General features: G+C 38.7%; 1 protein-coding gene across 17 annotated transcripts in view; it reads left to right on the top strand.

Moving 5' to 3' along the window:
• dtna (dystrobrevin, alpha) overlaps positions 1 to 16,070 on the top strand; it is a 19,469-nt gene extending 3,399 nt beyond the window's left edge. For 3 of the 17 annotated variants that reach the window (XM_034888066.1, XM_034888065.1, XM_034888061.1), the window contains 23 exons: positions 698 to 765; positions 1,342 to 1,422; positions 1,511 to 1,724; positions 2,043 to 2,128; positions 2,598 to 2,752; positions 2,862 to 2,967; positions 3,482 to 3,648; positions 3,881 to 4,005; positions 4,740 to 4,748; positions 5,097 to 5,180; positions 5,381 to 5,461; positions 7,737 to 7,832; positions 9,097 to 9,178; positions 9,542 to 9,636; positions 10,631 to 10,744; positions 10,912 to 11,008; positions 12,058 to 12,081; positions 12,635 to 12,794; positions 13,079 to 13,168; positions 13,240 to 13,339; positions 14,346 to 14,463; positions 14,574 to 14,610; positions 14,857 to 16,070. In XM_034888066.1, coding sequence (XP_034743957.1) covers positions 699 to 765; positions 1,342 to 1,422; positions 1,511 to 1,724; positions 2,043 to 2,128; positions 2,598 to 2,752; positions 2,862 to 2,967; positions 3,482 to 3,648; positions 3,881 to 4,005; positions 4,740 to 4,748; positions 5,097 to 5,180; positions 5,381 to 5,461; positions 7,737 to 7,832; positions 9,097 to 9,178; positions 9,542 to 9,636; positions 10,631 to 10,744; positions 10,912 to 11,008; positions 12,058 to 12,081; positions 12,635 to 12,794; positions 13,079 to 13,168; positions 13,240 to 13,339; positions 14,346 to 14,463; positions 14,574 to 14,591 — 2,169 coding nt within the window. In that variant the 5' untranslated portion in view covers position 698 and the 3' untranslated portion in view covers positions 14,592 to 14,610; positions 14,857 to 16,070. Of the gene's footprint in view, positions 1 to 697; positions 766 to 1,341; positions 1,423 to 1,510; positions 1,725 to 2,042; positions 2,129 to 2,597; positions 2,753 to 2,861; positions 2,968 to 3,481; positions 3,649 to 3,880; positions 4,006 to 4,739; positions 4,749 to 5,096; positions 5,181 to 5,380; positions 5,462 to 7,736; positions 7,833 to 9,096; positions 9,179 to 9,541; positions 9,637 to 10,630; positions 10,745 to 10,911; positions 11,009 to 12,057; positions 12,082 to 12,634; positions 12,795 to 13,078; positions 13,169 to 13,239; positions 13,340 to 14,345; positions 14,464 to 14,573; positions 14,611 to 14,853 lie in introns of all 17 variants that reach the window. The other 14 variants (XM_034888064.1, XM_034888062.1, XM_034888067.1 and 11 more) reach the window with 14 other exon arrangements.
• Positions 16,071 to 18,820: the final 2,750 nt, after the last annotated feature.

The raw sequence follows: 18,820 nt of genomic DNA, 5'->3' as shown, positions 1-18,820 counted from the left end.
TGTATGAAGTGCTTTTATGCATGTTAAAACTCAAAACGGGTCCGTCGGGACCCTAACACCATAGGAAGGTTAAGCATAAATATGCAAACACAATATACTTGAAATAATAAAGACCTTAATATGTCAAGCTAGATATAAACTGAGGACCCTGTCTGAGACTGAGTTATTAATACTAGGACATTATGTAAGGGTGAATGATTTTTGGTTACAGTATTCCTAGGGGAGAGGGTTAAATATGTAAACAGTAATAATGTATATTTATGGTGAAATGACACAATATAGCTGTGAGTTGCATCGTATCAAATGGACACAATGCAATTCTAGTTACTATGTTAACCAAGTTGTGAGTAGTCTGACTATCCGGATGTACTGTACAGTAAAAGCATAATAGCCTGACAGGCATTTTCCTAGTGGAAGGGGAGGCTTAGTGCCACCCAAGACGATTGTCATTAGTTTAAAGAAATACAAACAACCCAGGGCATTATTCCCTCAATCCCAGAATTGTAACTCGTGAAGCCAAACCATACTCCAGTGCTGTGTGCAATGTGTGATCAATTACCGTTACATTTAGCAGTTTGTTCATACAGAGTAAAGCTGAAAGCAAGAGGAGAAGCATATTCAGTGATTGAACTGTGCCTAAATTGGAAGTGTTTCTGTGTACAGAAGCTCTGACTTTACTTTGTCTCCTCTTGATCAGAATGCTTGAAGACTTCGGGTGGAGAGGTGACAACATGGCAGATAGAAGGCAACTGTTTGTCGAGATGAGTAAGTGCTCAGGGCCACAGCTCAGCATGATCTACACCAGACTGTTTTATTCACTGATCATAAAAATGGCAAATTCTTCTCTGTATCTTTCTTGTAAAGCAAATGTGAAGATCAAGTGCCTGTCAACCAGATTTATTATTTCATTATTTACGCATCCAGTCTGCCCTCATGCTCTCTCACTACTTACACAGTGTGGAGGCACACTCCTATGGAGACCCACAATACATACTGTATATCATCATAATTCTTGAGTGTGCTGTTAATAGACACGTAGTGAGAAAACTGGCATAATGAAACACACAATTAAAAAGAACAGCTGAAGTGAAAAAATAATGAGCTTAGAGTCTTTTTTTTGAAGAAGAAGAAGCAGGATGAAAAAACATTTCATGATATACAGATGAGTTTGAAAGATGTTTTTTGTTATTGAAAAATTGTCTGTATTCATTTATATGATTACTTATGTCATAGTGTCATTTATTTATTTGATATTGAAGGCTTTGAGAGGCCATACTCATTATTAATGAACCAGCATTGACATTTTCCGTTGATATTTAATGATAAGTAATTCTTCCTCAGGGGCTCAGGATTTGGACTCCATACGATTATCGACTTACAGAACAGCCTGCAAACTTAGATTTGTTCAGAAGAAATGTAATAGTGAGTACAATGCAGTTACTTTTAACCACATCACTTTGTTCCTAATCCTATCTATCAGAATGTTTATGTTCCGTTTTCCTGTTTCCAGTGCATTTGGTTGACATTTGGAACGTCATCGAGGCGTTCCGAGAGAATGGCATCAACACCATGGACCTCAACGGCGAGCTCTCTGTGGCTCGTTTAGAAGTGGTACTGTCCACCATTTTTTACCAGTTAAACAAGCGCATGCCCACCACCCACCAGATCAACGTGGATCAGTCCATCAGCCTGCTGCTCAACTTCCTGCTGGCGTCCTATGACCCGTGAGTGACGCGCCACGTGACAGTTGGTGGCTAGTGGCGTACTTTCTCGTCTGAGGTCTTGACGTGAGCTAGTGTAGTTTTAAATGTGATTCTGAAGTGTCTCCAAAAGTAGAGTGAAGATCCAGACTACAGACTGGTCTTCAGAATATCATAACTCATGTAGAGTGTACTCCTGTTGATTCTGTGCATCGACAGCTCATTTTTAAGGAATATATGACCATACAGTATTTACAATACAGGACCTAAATACAGCAACATCCTGATGAAGGCTGCTTTGTGTCTAAATACATAATTTAAAATGTATTTGCTCTTTTTTAGGGAGGGCCATGGCAAGATATCTGTTTTTGTTGTGAAGATGGCCCTTGCAACTCTCTGTGGAGGGAAAATCCTGGATAAATTAAGATGTAAGCAACACAACAAATGCTTATTTTACTTTCTTATTGTGAAAAATGAAATGAAAATTACCCATTTTACCTTTTAATAAATCAGTTAATTTTCTCGATACAGTTTCTGGTCTAATTAATATACAGCTTTGGAATTTCTAATACAAACTTCTATGAGTGTCTGTACTACTATATCTCTGTCTGCTTACCCTTTTGCTTTTAAATGAAGAAGCAGTACTGGTCTAGCGCTTTATGGCTGGGAAAGACATTATTTATTATCTGAAAGAAATCCATGGGAGCAGGCTTGGGAAAAAAGGAGGGCTTTGTTGCTGGTGTATTATAACAATTAATTGGAATAACTGCTCTGCTTTGATTTGTTTTCACAAATAAGTGGGATAATTGTATTGTGTAATGCTGTAATAAGCCGACTGTGGTGGCAGCTGACAATTAGTTTGATCCATTTGATAACGTCTCCCTGCATTGTTCCCAGATATTTTTTCACAGATGTCAGATCCTGCGGGAATAATGGTGCACTTGCAGTTCGACCAATTTCTTAGGGAGGTTCTCAAATTACCCATGGCGGTTTTTGAGGGACCTTCTTTTGGTTACACTGAACAAGCTGCAAGAACGTGCTTTACACAGCAGGTAAGGGTTCATTAACCACAGAGTGTATCTACGATTGTTTTATCATCGATGGTGTGGAAGATTTTTCCTGTTAAATCATCTCACTCTCCTCTGCACCCATTGTCAACAGAAAAAGGTCTCCCTCAATACATTCCTCGATACATTGATGTCAGACCCACCCCCTCAGTGTCTGGTGTGGTTACCGCTCATGCATCGGCTCGCCAACGTGGAGAACGGTAATACACCACACAGAATATTTATAAATGGGGAAGCTAAGGGGGCTGGGAGGATGTAAAGTTCAGCTTTGCATCATAATCTTGAGTCACCACACACAATGAGTCAAGCAAACACACACAAACACACACACACACACACACACCTACAATGAAGATGACCATTGGGACCTTACACCCTGTGCATGAGTGTGTGTTTGTTTGTGGATAATTATGATGCACTCATCTTCACAAGCCCCCTGCATGTAAGCAGAGGAAAACCAGTCACATGCTTACACACACATACAGTATATATATACTGTACACAACATGCTGACGTTGTACTGATTTGTGTGTATTTGGTTAAAATGAAAGGAATGTTTTCACCAGAACATATTCAATAGCACATCTATCCTTAAATGAATGGACACGAGTCCTCTCTTTTGCAAAGTGCAAAATATCTGGGTTTACAATCACATCTGTTTGTGTTGATGTGTTTGTCCATCTGTGTGTCTGACCCCTCCTCTCCTGCCTCCAGTCTTTCACCCGGTCGAGTGCTCCTACTGCCATACTGAGAGTATGATGGGCTTCCGCTACCGCTGCCAGCAATGTCATAATTACCAGCTCTGTCAGGACTGCTTCTGGAGGGGACATGCCAGTGGTTCCCATAGCAACCAGCACCAAATGAAGGAGTATACGTCATGGGTAAGGGAAGGAGGAGGGGAGGAGAAGAGGGGCGGGCTTATGGAGGTGTGTCTGCACTGGACCATCATCCAGTGCACATCATGGTCGTTGTGGGTCTTTGCGTTCTGCTTCGCCACAATGTGAGGATGCTGAACGTTGGATGCAGGTGACAGGATCGCTGTAATGATAGCATGTGTTTAGAAAAGAATTAAGTTTCCTCATGTCCTCAGAATTTGCATCTCACTTCTCCCAGAAATCTCCTGCTAAGAAGTTATCCCATGCCTTCAGTAAGTCCCTGAGCTGTGCATCCAGCAGAGAGCCTCTTCAACCCATGTTTCCCGAAATGCCAGACAAACCTCTCAACCTAGCTCATATTGTGTAAGTTCATCTTCCTTCTTTTCTCTGACACTCTCTCTCTCTCTCTCTCTCTCTCTCTCTCTCTCCCTCTCCCTCTCTCTCTCTAATTATCTTGTAGCTGCCTCAAAGTCTGAAGTGATTCCAGTCAATCTCTGATCAATGAGGCTTAATTTTAGCCTTGGGAATGATTGTGATCTGCAACACTGCTGCTACCTTTTCCTTGACTTGACTGATTTTTGTGTTGCATCGTAAATAATAAAAATAACAGCCTACACAGCTGTTTATTAACGGTCGGTATACAGGGACATACCGTAAAGGCTACTCCTGGAACAAAAATCACCCACTTACTGGCTTTATATGTTAATTATTTTACCTTCAAATTGAGGGTAGTTGCAGTAGTTTATGACCCACAGCCAAATAGATTCAGATTTTTGCAGTTTTGTAGAACTAATATTGGATTTCTTTTAAGCCAATACGCATATCAGTTAATGTGATGATACATATTGGTAGATCTACTTTTTCACATTAACACATAAAAACACAATTTCTTTTGACATGAAATAATTATGTTCAAGATATAGATATTCCAGATAAGATATTCTGTATTTCTTTTTACTTTTGTATTTGTTTCTTTTGAAAGATTAGTGCTAATTTTCAAAAGTACTGGAATTTTTACTTTTAGTGTAGTGATTGCACTTCTGGGGCTGATTGTAATAAATTATGTTATTCCTTTTCTTGTTCTGTACTTTCTTCAGAGATACATGGTGAGTTTGCTTTTAATACTTAACACATCGCAAAATGTGTTGTTTTTGTGACTGTAGATTTGAATCCTTTGTTTTGTGCTTATCATAGGTACAGTATTGTAGCCAATGAGTCCCACCCCCCCTTGCATACTCTCACTGTTTGTGGATTCAAAGATTCATTCCTCCATTCATCGCATGTTTTTATTACTTACCACAACCTACATAACATAACCGGTTATAACATAGCACACCCTCCTGATATATGTATAGCAGGTCATCTACCAAAATGGAAATTTTAGTGATTATAAAATTTAGAGGAAATTCACACAGACAAAAGAAAAAAAGGAGGTGCATTTGTTTCCTGTTTAGGCCACCAAGACCAGTGAACATCACCAATGACTACTCACTCTCCCACTCCATGCCTACATCAGGGAACCCTTACTCCACCAAAAAGTGAGTACGGCTGTAGCAATAGATGTCCTGGATTTTGAGTTCAGATCTTTTCAGTTCAGGCCCCATTCCCTGTAGACTTTGTGACCCACACTGTCATTTTGTTCTTACCTTTATCTTTCAAAGTGTGTGTTTGTGTGTGTTTGTGTGTGTGTGTGTGTGTGTTTTCTTTTTCTTCGTGGTTCCTTGCTGAATGTATATAGTTTGCCTTACAGCAAGAATAATGATGTTGAGCAAAGAAAGCCTTTCACTGGGGCTGCTCCACATCTGTTGAAAGGGAGAGGGTAAGTGACACAGGTGTGCATAAGAGAATGCCTATGCAGCTCAAATGCATGCATGCACTAATATAGATAATAATCATAAGCCATAAACTAAAGTGCTTATCATCCTAAAGAACTAGTTTTCTTATAGAAGGGTTTACATTGTTGTTCTCGAGGGGCTATTTCAAAGATGCTAGATGAGGTATGTATCATTAAGATCATTGGCAATTACTTTGGAGTGTCTTTTATAATTTTTTTCATTCACAAAAGGAATGGGAAATACAAACTGCCAGTTGCGGATGTAACCTCCTGAATTACCCTTAATCTATTCTATTCTGAAACTTTAACAGTTTAAATTTCCAGGCTCAGTTATGATGAAAGTGAACGAGTATTTATGTAAAATAGAATTACCTTGTTTTCAGTTATTAATAAACTTTATTTCAGACCCAGGGGGATCCATATCAGTTACTATTTATCTTGTATTTTAGGAGATACAGGAATTGTTGATCATGAATTTGCTAGTAAAATGCCTTTTGAGCTCCTCTGCACCTGCACTTGATGATGAAGAAAGCGTTTCTCTATGGAACACTACTCCCTTTCATAACACTGCCATAAAGAAAAACATAGACGTGATGAGTGATAGTTTATTCTCGATGTGCATGTCAGAGCATGGTGACTGTTCGCACAGACACCATATAATACAGGCCTTTTAGGGAATGTGCCCTCTGAAGGTTAACTGGATAGCGTTTGTACAATAATGACTGAGAATACCCTATTATATTCCCAAATGTTATGACAAGAGTTTTCACTTTAAACAGCTGGAATATGCAGGTAAAGAGGCACTGCAGTGATTACTTCAGAAATTAAAAAAAGATTTGTCAATATAAAAACAGATTGATGCCAAGATATGCTGACTTTTAGTCTCTAATGTTAGTCAATCTGTCATAGCCTGGGACCCTACACTTCCCATAATGCAACACAATAAGCTTCCTGTATTAACCAGCTACAAGTTTGTAATGCAAACTTTCAGTTAAAGCTGCACTGAACAATATTGATTAGAGTGACAGTGAATTCAAAGTGTGATGTGAAAGGTGTCGCTCATAGGGACAAACCCACAGATAATTATCGGCAGGTTCCCTCAGCTCTACGGAGCTTTAAGCATCTTCAAGCTATTTTTTTTTTTTTAAGGCCTTAAAATTTCTCGCCACTTGCAGCTGGCAGCTGTTTTCAGCAGAAAACTCGGATATATGACTGTCCTGTACCAAATACCTGTAGCAATAAGTGGAGTATTTAAATGTAGCCACTAAAAAGCTATATATTTTTTTGCAGAGGTTGGTGGAGAAACAAAACAGAGCTAAACAAAGAGTACTGGACTTGAAGTCATCGGTTGGACAGAAACAGACTCCAAATGTTGCTTTGTGTCTGCTAGATGTTTAAATAGGCAACTGTATGCTAACACATACCATAACCACTTCAGGAAATATTTAGAAAGAGAATGTACAATTGGTGTAGTGACCTTTTAATTTGAACCAAAGAAATGTGATCATTTTGACCAGTTATTGTGATATTTGACATCCAGTAAAACGTGCGTACCAACCTCATAATGTTGGCGTCTACATCTTACCAACTAGCTAATAAGGTTTAACACATCCATTTGTGTGTTTAGATCATTTCAGCTTTGTCACCATTATGAGGCCAATGTGCAGTGGCTGGTAGATGATTGTTTTTTCATCTGATTAGCTGCTTTAATAAATTAGCTTAACGGTTTGTTGGCTTGCTGGTTAACAAATTTGAGATTCAGTTTTCTTTTTAATTTTATGATGACCACATTGACCCTCCACATTGGCAGTAGAAACGGTTGCTATAGGAGTTATAGATGCAGCTGGAAAGCCTCTATAAATGTAGGAGCTACATCAAAAAGACTGTGCATGCCTGTCATATCTTGGGTTGCAGTTTGGTTGACTTAAAAATAATTACTTTTAATAGTTTTAATAACAGAGCACTAAGTGATTTAATGCTTGGAGAATGAAAACACGTAGCCTGTGGAGTCTTTTTTTTTGCTGGGCAAGTCCTTATTGGTGCTCCAAGCCTTCATCACTGGGATCACTCCGAAACATAATATGGCCTTGTTTCTCTCTATTCACCCATGAATAGCTGCTTTTCAGCCCAACTTCTCCTCTTTTCTTTTGTTGCGTTTTGTCCTTTCTCTCTTTGCTTCCTGTCCCCTCTTGCCCTGTCCCTCTATTGTCACCTGTGTAATATCATGTGTTATGTTTTGTGAAACCCTGCACTGTTCCAGGTTAAACTACAACCTCGATGTTGCCGATAGACTTGCAGACGAACATGCTCTGATTCGCCTCTATGTGAATCTACTCCAAAACAACCCCAAATCATGGTTAGTTTGGTGTGCAGCTGTGTTTGCCAAACACCAGTGAAAACCATGTGCTCTGCTGATATCCCAAGCCTTCCCATAACTTACCTTACTCTAAGTGTTACAACCATAATACTGCATGCTTAAAATTCTAATTGTTGGTTGGTATTCAGCAGCAATAATGAACTGGTCACTAACTAAAATAATTTCTGCTAAGAGATCAGAATATGTGGGATTTGATTGCAAAATTTAAAATAAAAACGTTTACATTTGAGTCCTGAAAAGACCTTGTTAGTATACAAGATTCAAGATTTCTTTATTGTCATACCACAGTACACTGTAGTACGAAATTACTTGCAAAGTTCACAGCTTGAAAAGAATAAAGCACAGAAACAATTAAAAACACAGTGGAAAAGTCTAGTTATTATTTATATAAATTAAAATAAATACACATGACTACATAATATTAATTCAATTGTCTCAATCATAAAATGTATTAATCGTTATCTTTGAAATTCAATTTGCAAAAGGCAAAATAGTCTCATATTTGTCACACAGAATTGGGTTACTCCTAATGCTTAGGGCAGATTAGTTACTTAATTGGTAGCAAATACTGCTGTTTTCCTTAGATCTGACTGCCTCCATAAAAAAGGTTGTCTCTAAAATAAGTTTATTCCAGAAATTGTGTAAATTGTGAAAAACTCAATTATAATCCAAATGTTTCAACATTGTGAATATGACTCATTACTCCTTCTCACTTACAAGAAACGGAAGAGTGATGTGTGTGTGTGTGTGTGTGTGTGTGTGTGTGTGTGTGTGTGTGTGTGTGTGTGTGTGTGTGTGTGTGTGTGTGTGTGTGTGTGTGTGTGTGTGTGTGTGTGTGTGTGTGTGTGTGTGTGTGTGTTCTATTGCTGATTACAATGCCAACCAAGTACAGTTGAGTAGCTTATTTTAATGCATGTGTGCTTGGAAATACATAGCCATGTTTGTTTTTACTGTATCAATGGTCAGACCGTATACGTAATCCTTCTGTTTTAGTAAATACCAAAGATTACTTCAGCTCCACTTGGATTTAATTCCTGCTTTTGGAGTCTTACATGAGTACCTTAGCATGGTTATGCTTGCCTATGCTGTAAAACTCATGATGCTTTTTTGCCAAAGAACTAATCTGACTCTTTAACAAACTAAACGTTCTTTGAATTTTGCTTTTTTTTTTCCTGCATAATTTACACCTGCATAGCTGTGTAGTAACTGTGTCGTGTCGTGACTCCATTTTCCTCTTGATCAGTTTGCTGGAGAGCAGTAACCATCAAGAAGAAGAGCACAGTCTCATCGCCCGCTATGCTGCTCGACTGGCTGCTGATGCTGCGGTGAGAGATTTTTATATATATATATATATATATATAATTTTTTTTAAAGATATTTATTGCTCACGATATCGTGGCATCTTTCATCAGTGTCTGCTGCCAAAAAATCTGTCCTTGATGAGAGGGTTTAACAGTCACTGCTAGGGTTTCAGTCCTTTTTATTGCTAAAATGATGAAGGGATTTACAAGTGGTGAATGATTTCTAACCAGAATTGTCTGCCTGTTTATGTTCCGATCAGGTCTTGATGAATGGCTGCTGACTTGACTGTTTTATTCGCCCTGTGAGATATGAGATAAGGTAATGGATGACATCATCCAGAGGTATAGTCAGTTCACGTGATGTTTCTTGCTTGGTTTCACCAACAGGCTCAACAGCAGAGAATCCCCACAGACCTCCCCTACTCTCTGGATGCCAACAAACAACAGAGGCAGCTCATTGCCGAGCTTGAGAGCAAAAACAGGTTAGGGATGACTGCTTGGCTGTTCAGTTCAGTTCTTCTGTTTGTCTTTCTCTTCTTTTTTTCACAAAGAAATTCACCTTAAGTACACAGACCTCAAAGCACATCATTACTGAAAAGTAACTATTATTATTTTTAATATCATCATTATTGTTATTGTTATAAGAAATGTTCATTTTTAGCCAATGTATGATATTACTTTAGCATTTTTAAAGAGGTAACTGTATACATGCCAATGAATACAGGGCCATGGAAGGCAACAGTGAACAAGTATGTGGGTTTTAATGCAGCTATAATTAATATTTGCATTTATTATAAACAATGGATCACATGACTACTAAACAAGATAAGCAAAGCATTTTTCCACAACTTTCTTTTTTTACAGATTCCATGGTAGAAATTCAGACATTACCACAAAGTAATCAAATACGTATGGCAGGGCAACTTTAAGTCTTGTGTTTACCAGAGACGTGCTTATAGGTTTCTTGGAAATAAGAAACCGATTAGTCGACTAATCAACTAAGAGGGGGCAGCTCATAAAAATACATAGCTGAATAATTAAAATCCAACTGTGGCATAACCTGCCCAGCACCAAACAGCAGACAAATTCAGCGAATAGCTGGTGAATACAATTTTTAAAAGCTAAAAATCCAGATTTTTACCTTAGGAGTTGGTATAGACCGAAAATAGCTGAAAGAGAGTGAATATTGGACTTATATTCATCAGGTGAACACAAACTAATGAGCCGTACCTGCTATAACCAAAGGGATAAATTGTGGGTTCATAGCTTGTTTCTGATGCCCCCAAGTGGCCAAAGAAAATCAGTTAATGCAGGTTCAAGTTTAAATTTAAACATGGACAGATTTGGAACATTGGATCGTCTGGGAGGTTGTTTCAAGAATATGCATTACAGTAGCAAAATGCCGCTTTCCCATATTTTTTGTTGACCCAGGGTCATATTGACAAACCCTGTACAATATGTTTTTGTCTGTCACAGAGAAATCCTACAGGAAATCCAGCGGCTGCGCCTCCAGCATGAGGAGGCCTCCCAGCCGCCAGCTGACAGAGGTCAGCAGAACCCCACTCTTCTGGCTGAGCTACGACTTCTCAGGTAACTCTGCGTAGTGCTTATTACAGGCCTAGGCTGCAGCAGGACATACATTTTGTAATTGTTTTCCTTTTTCCACATCATTTGCTAAAGTCTACAGATGCTTATACAACTTTTTTTGTGATGCGACATTATGATATCATCACGTTGTACAACTTGTTTTCTGTCAGGCAACGCAAAGATGAGCTTGAACAAAGAATGTCTACTCTGCAGGAGAGTCGCAGGGAACTCATGGTGCAGCTGGAGCAACTAATGATGCTTCTCAAGGTACTACAGACGCGCCTTTTATCTCTTTGATTTCGCAGCACTCAAATGTAGAACACAGATAAGACACCTTCATAATTACTGAGGGAATACATTATGTTTCCTGTGGGGAGCAATAAGGTTGTGGTAATTTAGTTACAAGTTTGCATTTTGGCCAGAATCAGCATCTTCAGAATTCACAATCAGTCTATGGACATGGACATGTCTGCTGTACTCTACTGTGGCTTGTTTTTTATTTGAAAGCAGGGTGTAAGCAATATGGAGAGATGAGGATTTTCCCTTGTACTAAAATTTCTCTCAGCTGTGGATGATCACTCTAGCAGATGTAAAGCAAACACTGCACTTTTCAGATGAGGAAGCATGTAAGCAATTACCCAACATGTCCGTTAGAGGGCATAAATCTTTAACAGTCGAGCTTTGTTGAGACCCTTGTTGTTTTTTTGACCATATAAATAAGAGGTACAGAACATTCACACATATATAATTTAAGATTGAGATCTAGTTTGTGTCTTGTGTCAGTCCTGTTTAAAGACCTGTGAGTCAATTTGTGAGTGACAGCTGGCTCCAACGCTGTCTTTTGGTCTTTTGTGTGTTCTGTTTACATTTGGATCATCAAAAAGGGCCCTTTCTCACATACATGTAAATAATAAAAAATATGTCAAACATGGGTTTTTATTAGCCATGTTATCTTGTGTTGCCAGAGAAGAGTCCAGACAGCCGGTTAAAGAGCAGGATATTGTGTCTTGGGATTATTTTACATCACACCTGACAAGACAACATATCTCTAAGAAGGATAACCTTTGGTGCAAGATATCTTCCGCAGTCAACAAGACAGAAGTTCCTCGAAGGCTACATAAACTACACATTAAATTGGCTTAAGTGGGGAGGATATCAATCTAATTAGGCTAAAAGGATCAATGTTAATCCATTAAACTTGCAAAGGAAGCCACATGCTTGTCACGTCCTGGAGGAATTACTGATTGGACTGTCTTTTAGAAATACTCAATGTTGTGTGGTTGTTGTTTTATAAGCCATAAAATATTGTTTTTCAGCTAGAGGAGGAACGGAAACAAGCTGTAAGTGTAAAAGCTGTTAAGCAAAAAGGCTGAAACTACACTTGGATTCAAAATCATTGCATGTTTGAAATAAATACTGTTGTCAGGTGAAAACTGTGTTTCTGAAATTTGGAGATGCATGATGTTCACTAGACAACACCAACGTGTGGTTTGGTCCATGGGACTAATTGGAATAGCGTTTAGAAAGAAAATCTGCTTTAAAAGCATGTCAAGTTTTTTAAAATACTGACATAATTGAAAGTGCCGCATAATGACTCCATATAGTGTACATTTCTAGCATGTGTGTGGGATGTTTGTTACTTAATAAAGCTACTGTGGTGACCAATGAGCTTCTCTGTTGACTTAAAAATCTTTGCTGTGAACTGAGCGCTGACAATAAAAAGAGTAAACTGTTGCATTGCTTGTGTAAAGTTTGCTTTGATAAGAAACCTTTTGGTTTAGATTATGTTACATTGTTCTCATAGTCTTCTCATTACAGCATGGGGTTCTCTGTTAACAGTGCCAACGCAGTGGCGGCAGTTAACACTAAAATGGTCTGGATGATGTTTTGCAGACTCAGGGTCCCAGCTCTCCACGCTCGTCCCCCAGCCACACCATCACCCGGCCGATCCCCACCCCAATCCACTCGGAATCTGCCGGCACGACTCCAACTCACACACCTCAGGACTCACTCATGGGCGTGGGAGGGGATGTTCAGGAGGCCTTTGCTCAGGGTAACACACACGGAAAAGCATGCATCGGGTGTTGGATATGGTGTCAAAAATACAGTTGGATACATAACTGTGTGTGTGTGTGTGTGTGTGTGTGTGTGTGTGTGTGTGTGTGTGTGTGTGTGTGTGTGTGTGTGTGTGTGTGTGTGTGTGTGTGTGTGTGTGTGTGTGTGTGTGTGTGTGTGTGTGTGTGTGTGTGTGTGTGTGTGTGTGTGTGTGTGTGTGTGTGTGTGTGTGTGTGTGTGTGTGTGTGTGTGTGTGTGTGTGTGTGTGTGTGTGTTTCAAAGGTCCAAGGAGAAAGTTGAGAAACAACCTACTCATTGCTGCTGACTCCATCACCAACACAATGTCGTCACTAGTTAAAGAACTCAATTCAGGTAAAAATGAATGAAAAAAGCTTTGTGAAGTTTTACACAACAGCTGTTTTATAATGTATTTTTTTCCACAGAGGGTGGAAGCGAGACGGAGAGCACGGCAGATTCTGACTTTGGACGTGGTGACCTATTGGCCACAACCTCTTCAGATCCCTTCTTCACATACAAACCAAGGTACTACTGTAGGATGTGTCATCAACAGTTGGTAATAACTAATAATAATAAGTCAGTAAGTGATAGGTAATAATTGGGGTCTTCTTCTACCTTTTGCTTATCCATTGTAGCTGCGTAACCTGAGAAACTGCTTTGGCTTTGTGACAGTTAATTTGCTCTGTTGCCAGCTTTCCCATTAGTGTTGCTTTGATTTATACAAAGAACAATAATAATAATATACACAGTACTTTATGAATCCCGCAAGGGGAAATTGCAATGTTTTCACTCAGTTTTTATTACACACATTACACACAGGCCTGAATTACACACACATGCTCAGTAACTATACATGCACTAAATGGAGAGATGTCAGCTGCCCATAGAAAGGAGACCCGAGCAGTTGGGGCTTTGGTGCCTTGCTCAAGAGCACAATGGCAGTGCCCAGGAGTTGAAAGGGCACATCTCCAGCTACCAGTCCATCACCATACTTTGGTCCTTATGGGGACTTCAACCAGCAACTCGCCGGTTCCCAACCCAACTCCCTACTGACGGACCTACAGCCACACCCACCCGCCAGATGTGTGTGCCTAATACTTCAGGTCATCTCCGACATTTATTTAAACCACTGGTGTGAATTGAAATGTAACGGTTGTCATGAGAGATTACAAGTCAGTGGGACTTCAGCTCTGACTGATGTTTTCAATCTTAAATGAAACTGTTACTGAAATAATAATATGTCATTCTTGTTGTTCTTATCTTTTGTCAAAATAACTTCGGTTTTCAGGTACACTTCTAATCTTGTTTCTTTTCTTTTTTGGGGGGGCATTTTTCAGCCTTTATTTTGACACTCCTGTAAAAATAAAGGCTGAAGCTGAAGACATGAAAGGGGAGAGAGAGGGGGGGAATGACATGACATGACAGGCCTGCTGCGTCAAGGACTAAACCTCTATATATGGGGCCCACTCCACCAAATGAGCTATCCGGGCGCCCTTGTGTCTTATTCTAAAGTGCCTGTTATTTGTCACAGGAGTTCCAGCGCTGCAGATGAGGAGAGCTTTGAGAATGATCTGGAGCAGCGGCTGGAGGATGAGCTCAAGTTGGAGGAGCTAATAAAGCACAGGCAGGAACCAGACAAGTCGTGCATGGTGAGTTCTAGCTTTCCAGGACTGTAAAATGGAAAGAGAAGGTAACATTTTGTGGATTACACCTTGTCGATACTTGTTCTAACTTGCTTTGTTTTGCTTGTGTGGTACAGGTGACGCTGCAGCAGTGACTCTTAGTCCAGATGACTGGTAAGTATCTGAAAACAACAATCAAATGTATCCTCAAAATGTATATCGACTTTTTTATTCTAGCATATAGGTCAGCATTACAGTGTTTTTCAACATATATTTTTTTGTCTTACTGACTAACTACTAAGAAAACGTTCACATTCCAAAGTGTTTCTATCTGAATGCTCCAGGTGGCATATTTTGGATGTGATGCTTAACACTTGAATTACACCGTGCAGTTAGTAACATGTTCTGTATCCTTAAAAGGTGAGCAATATGAAAAACGACAATAGTAGAAGACACTGGATAAGACGACACTGGGCCGACAGAACAGAACAATGAAGATATGAAGAATTTGAAGTTGAATAAATGGCTGAATCCAACCATATAATACATCTTTGTAAAGATATATTTTTAACCAACCTCCTATTTAAGGTAATACTGTGAGCTGATGTATAGAGATTAATTAGAGAGCTGTCTATTACACCACAGGTGCCATAAAAACCACATGACTTTGGGGTATTATTTCTTCATTTTTAGCCTTTTTGAATGAGTTGTCCAGCAAATGTACAACTACGCTGAAAGTTCAGGGTGGCAAACCTGATTTTTTTTTCAAATTCTCATGTTTCTGCAAACAGTGAACCATGTTTAAGTGTTTGTTCGTCTTCTGATATAAGATATAAACTTGCGTTGGAGTTGAAGCTATAGCTGATAAAATTTGCAATATTTTATAAATGTATAACTCCAGATTTAACTTGTTGCTGTCGAGTGGCTTTTGTGTTGTTTTTTGACTTGTGTTTGGAGCAGGCCGAGTTTGTTTTATTTGACACATTAGTGATAATAATACACACATGCCTTAGCTGATTGATTGATAAATGAGCTTATTCAAACTGTCAACGCAGCATGTAGCGAACAACAAAACACACCTGTTCAGCAGAAATGCTAGTTGGCTTCACTGGAGGTTAAACTCATTAAATCTGGTGCTGGGAAGTGATTTTGTCTACAGAGGGATTTGGTCTGCAAATATGTACACTGTCTACATATAAAGTGTCACTTAAAAACAAGTTATAGATGGATTGGTTCTGACATCTGGAAGTGTTTTAAGATTCGGTGAAAAAGATATAACACAGGAACTTCCACATCACGCAAATTCAAAGGTTTACATTGGTAAGGGCAATGAACAAGTTGTGTTTATTGTCAATGGTTTATGGATTAAGTTTTGATCGTTTGCCATTGTTTCATTTGTTAGCGTCAATGCTCTCACACACAAATCTCTGTATGACTTGCACACCAAACATGCACACTCTTGATGTATTTTCTGAGTGTGTGTGAAACTTTTACTCTGTCACTTTTGGAAAAAGTGGCTAGCCAATCTAAAATCATAAATGTGTGAAATATATCTAGTTTGATTTTTGAGCAAGTTCATAGCAGTGATTTTGCATGGTGGTGATGTATAATAAAGTGTTGACACAATATCACAATTTTTGCCTATGAACTCCTATTCTCTTCTTTTTCCATTTCAGACCGGCACACTTCAATTGGCTTGGTTTGGCAGTGCACATTTATTATCTGTCATAAATGCACTGTTGGCTGCCCTCAACCTATTGTCTATAATTCATCACATAGACTCACCATCTGAGGTAACATAAAAGCAGCCATCCAGCACAGAATCTCACACTCATGTGATTATTAGTAGGGAGAATTTTGCTCTCAAGCAATATTACCAGAATATGAATTAACTGATATTAATCTTCAGTTGTATTATTAATACTTTTTAAAGACATCAACAGAAACTCTTCCAGCATCCATCACCAGGTCTTTGTATAATATAATGAAGTCTTTTCACAATATGTCTTTTCTTTATCTGATCTATGTTGTGTCTACTCTATTAGCATCGTTAGCAAAGCAGCTAATTGTGATGAATTTCTTCCAAATACCTTTTGTCTTGTATCAAGTGCATGGCTGCACCCAGGTGTTAAAGCGTGAGGAATGCACCTGTGTCGGTGGCTGTACATCAAAGAAAACTTTGTGCACTGTGTTTCCCTCTGCGGAAAACAGTGTCACTCTTTGTGTAGATTTTATTTTAATGAAAAAAAACTTTTTTCACAAACAAATCTTTAAGTTGCAGTCTCAGCAAGGTCCTTACATTTATAGTGATATTTCCCTTACAGTGATTTATAAATTTAAAGTTTATCTAATAATTCTGTATTTTACACTTAAATAACAATTAGTTTATATATTAGTATACTTTTGGTTTAAATATATTGTCGATGATTTTTTTATGAATGTCCATAAAAGCATAAATAAATTATAAAATATGGTGAAACATGGACATCACTACATCTTACTATCATAGAAGATTAATTAAACCACCCAATAATCACATCAAGAAGCTGGAAAATTCAAAGATTCTCAGATATTCAAAATGTATTTAGTTTTTTTTTTTTCATTTGCCATTCTGATTGACTGATCTAGATATGGCCCATACATATGCGTAATTCTCTGTTATATATTTTTTAAATTATTGCTGTTATTGATTTGACACAAAAATATTTAATATTGTGATTTAGCCCATTTTTGTGTTTAATAAATATTTAGTTCACGGAAACATTTTGCATTAGCCTGACGCCGTCATACTCAGATTCCAGTTTGTGTGTCTCAAATCGCGCACTTCTGTACTTACACCAGCTATTTGAGTACATATGGTTGGTCGGATGGTGCACTCATGACGGTAAAAAAGTTTACTGTGGATCTCTTAATACTAGTATTAATACGAGTATGAGTACTTAATGCTCCAAAGAAAATTTCCTCGAAGGTGTCATCGTACCTGGCAAATAAAGCTGATTCAGATTTTGATTCTGATTTGTGTCGTGCATGCTCAGATTGAAACGGTTTACGGCATAACGTGTTATACCCAGGGAGGTAAGCGGGCGTCCACAAAGTGTAGCTCCTATGGCGCCATTTTAATGCTAAAAAGCACTCATCCGGTGTTAGCATTCCATTGACTGCCATTCGTTGACCTTTACAGCGAATAACTACATCTGAAGTGTTTAAAAACTTAAGTTGTTAATTGTTTATTTCTAAGGAAACACAACCATGTATAAACAGGCTCGATTACTTTACACCTCACATTATGGCTCTGTAGCAGGAGATTTTGTAAAAATAGGCTAACGATTGTGTCATACCAAAGCGATTTGCTGTCGCATAGTCGACTAATCTCCGTATTGTCAGGAGAAGCACGCAGACCGACTTACATTAGCTGTTTATGTTTAATTACTAATGTTAACTAGCATTTTGGTTAGCAACAATTAGCCTGTGCCTGTGTTATCTCCTAACATATACAGTACCTACTTTCTCCGTCTCTGCAAGATTCAGAATGACTGAGATTTCTCTTGGCACAGCAAACAGAAGACTTACAACTTTCAGACAGGTTGCTCACGTCACATCTACGTCAACAAGCTCAGTTGGAGATGGCGCAGTGACGCTCAGCCATCACCGGAAAAGTGCTTCTAATATCCTTCACTGGTCTCCGTCCAGAGCAATGGGATCTGTTGGTCCATTTCTTTAACTGTTTATGGTCATACCCCATGAGAGTCGACTCAGACCGGCTTTGGTCGAGTGCAGATGTGAGTTGCACATGCTCAGATTTAAACGATTTACGGCATACTGTCATACTGAAATTTGTAAAGTCCATAAAATAATAAACTTTTCTCATTACAAACAATAAGAGAAGATGGGAATCATTTCAAAAACGTTTAAGCTATCTATAATTGTTTGATTGCTAATGTTAGCTCAAAACGCCATTCAACTGACAACCTTTGTTGTGTTTGATTGCTAACTTGTAGCCAGCAGTAAACGAACTTCGATAAGTAGGTCCACTTCTACTGTATTGACATTACAGAAGTCTCTTGTTGTTAGAATCATGTATGCTGTTTGTTGCAAAGTGATGCATGCACAACTCACATCTTCACTCATTGCAAAGTGACTCAAATCTGCATTCAACTTACATCGGGGCGTCTTTAACTGTCTATGGGAGTGACAGCCACCATTGTTAACAAACTCAACTCAAGCGCTCTTTGGTGACAAGGTTGATTCTGTTACTGATCATCTGTCTATCATTGCATAAAGCCCGCCTTGAAAAATTGATTGGTTCGAACATCTCTTGTTCGAGGATAGTTGCTCCCATAGACTATATTATAAAACAGTCTATGGTTGCTTCAAAATGGATCAA

Source organism: Etheostoma cragini, chromosome 12 (genome assembly GCF_013103735.1).
Source record: "Etheostoma cragini isolate CJK2018 chromosome 12, CSU_Ecrag_1.0, whole genome shotgun sequence".
NCBI lineage: Eukaryota > Metazoa > Chordata > Actinopteri > Perciformes > Percidae > Etheostoma > Etheostoma cragini.
The sequence above is the reverse complement of the archived record's forward strand: the minus strand, read 5'-3'. Positions and strand labels throughout refer to the sequence as shown.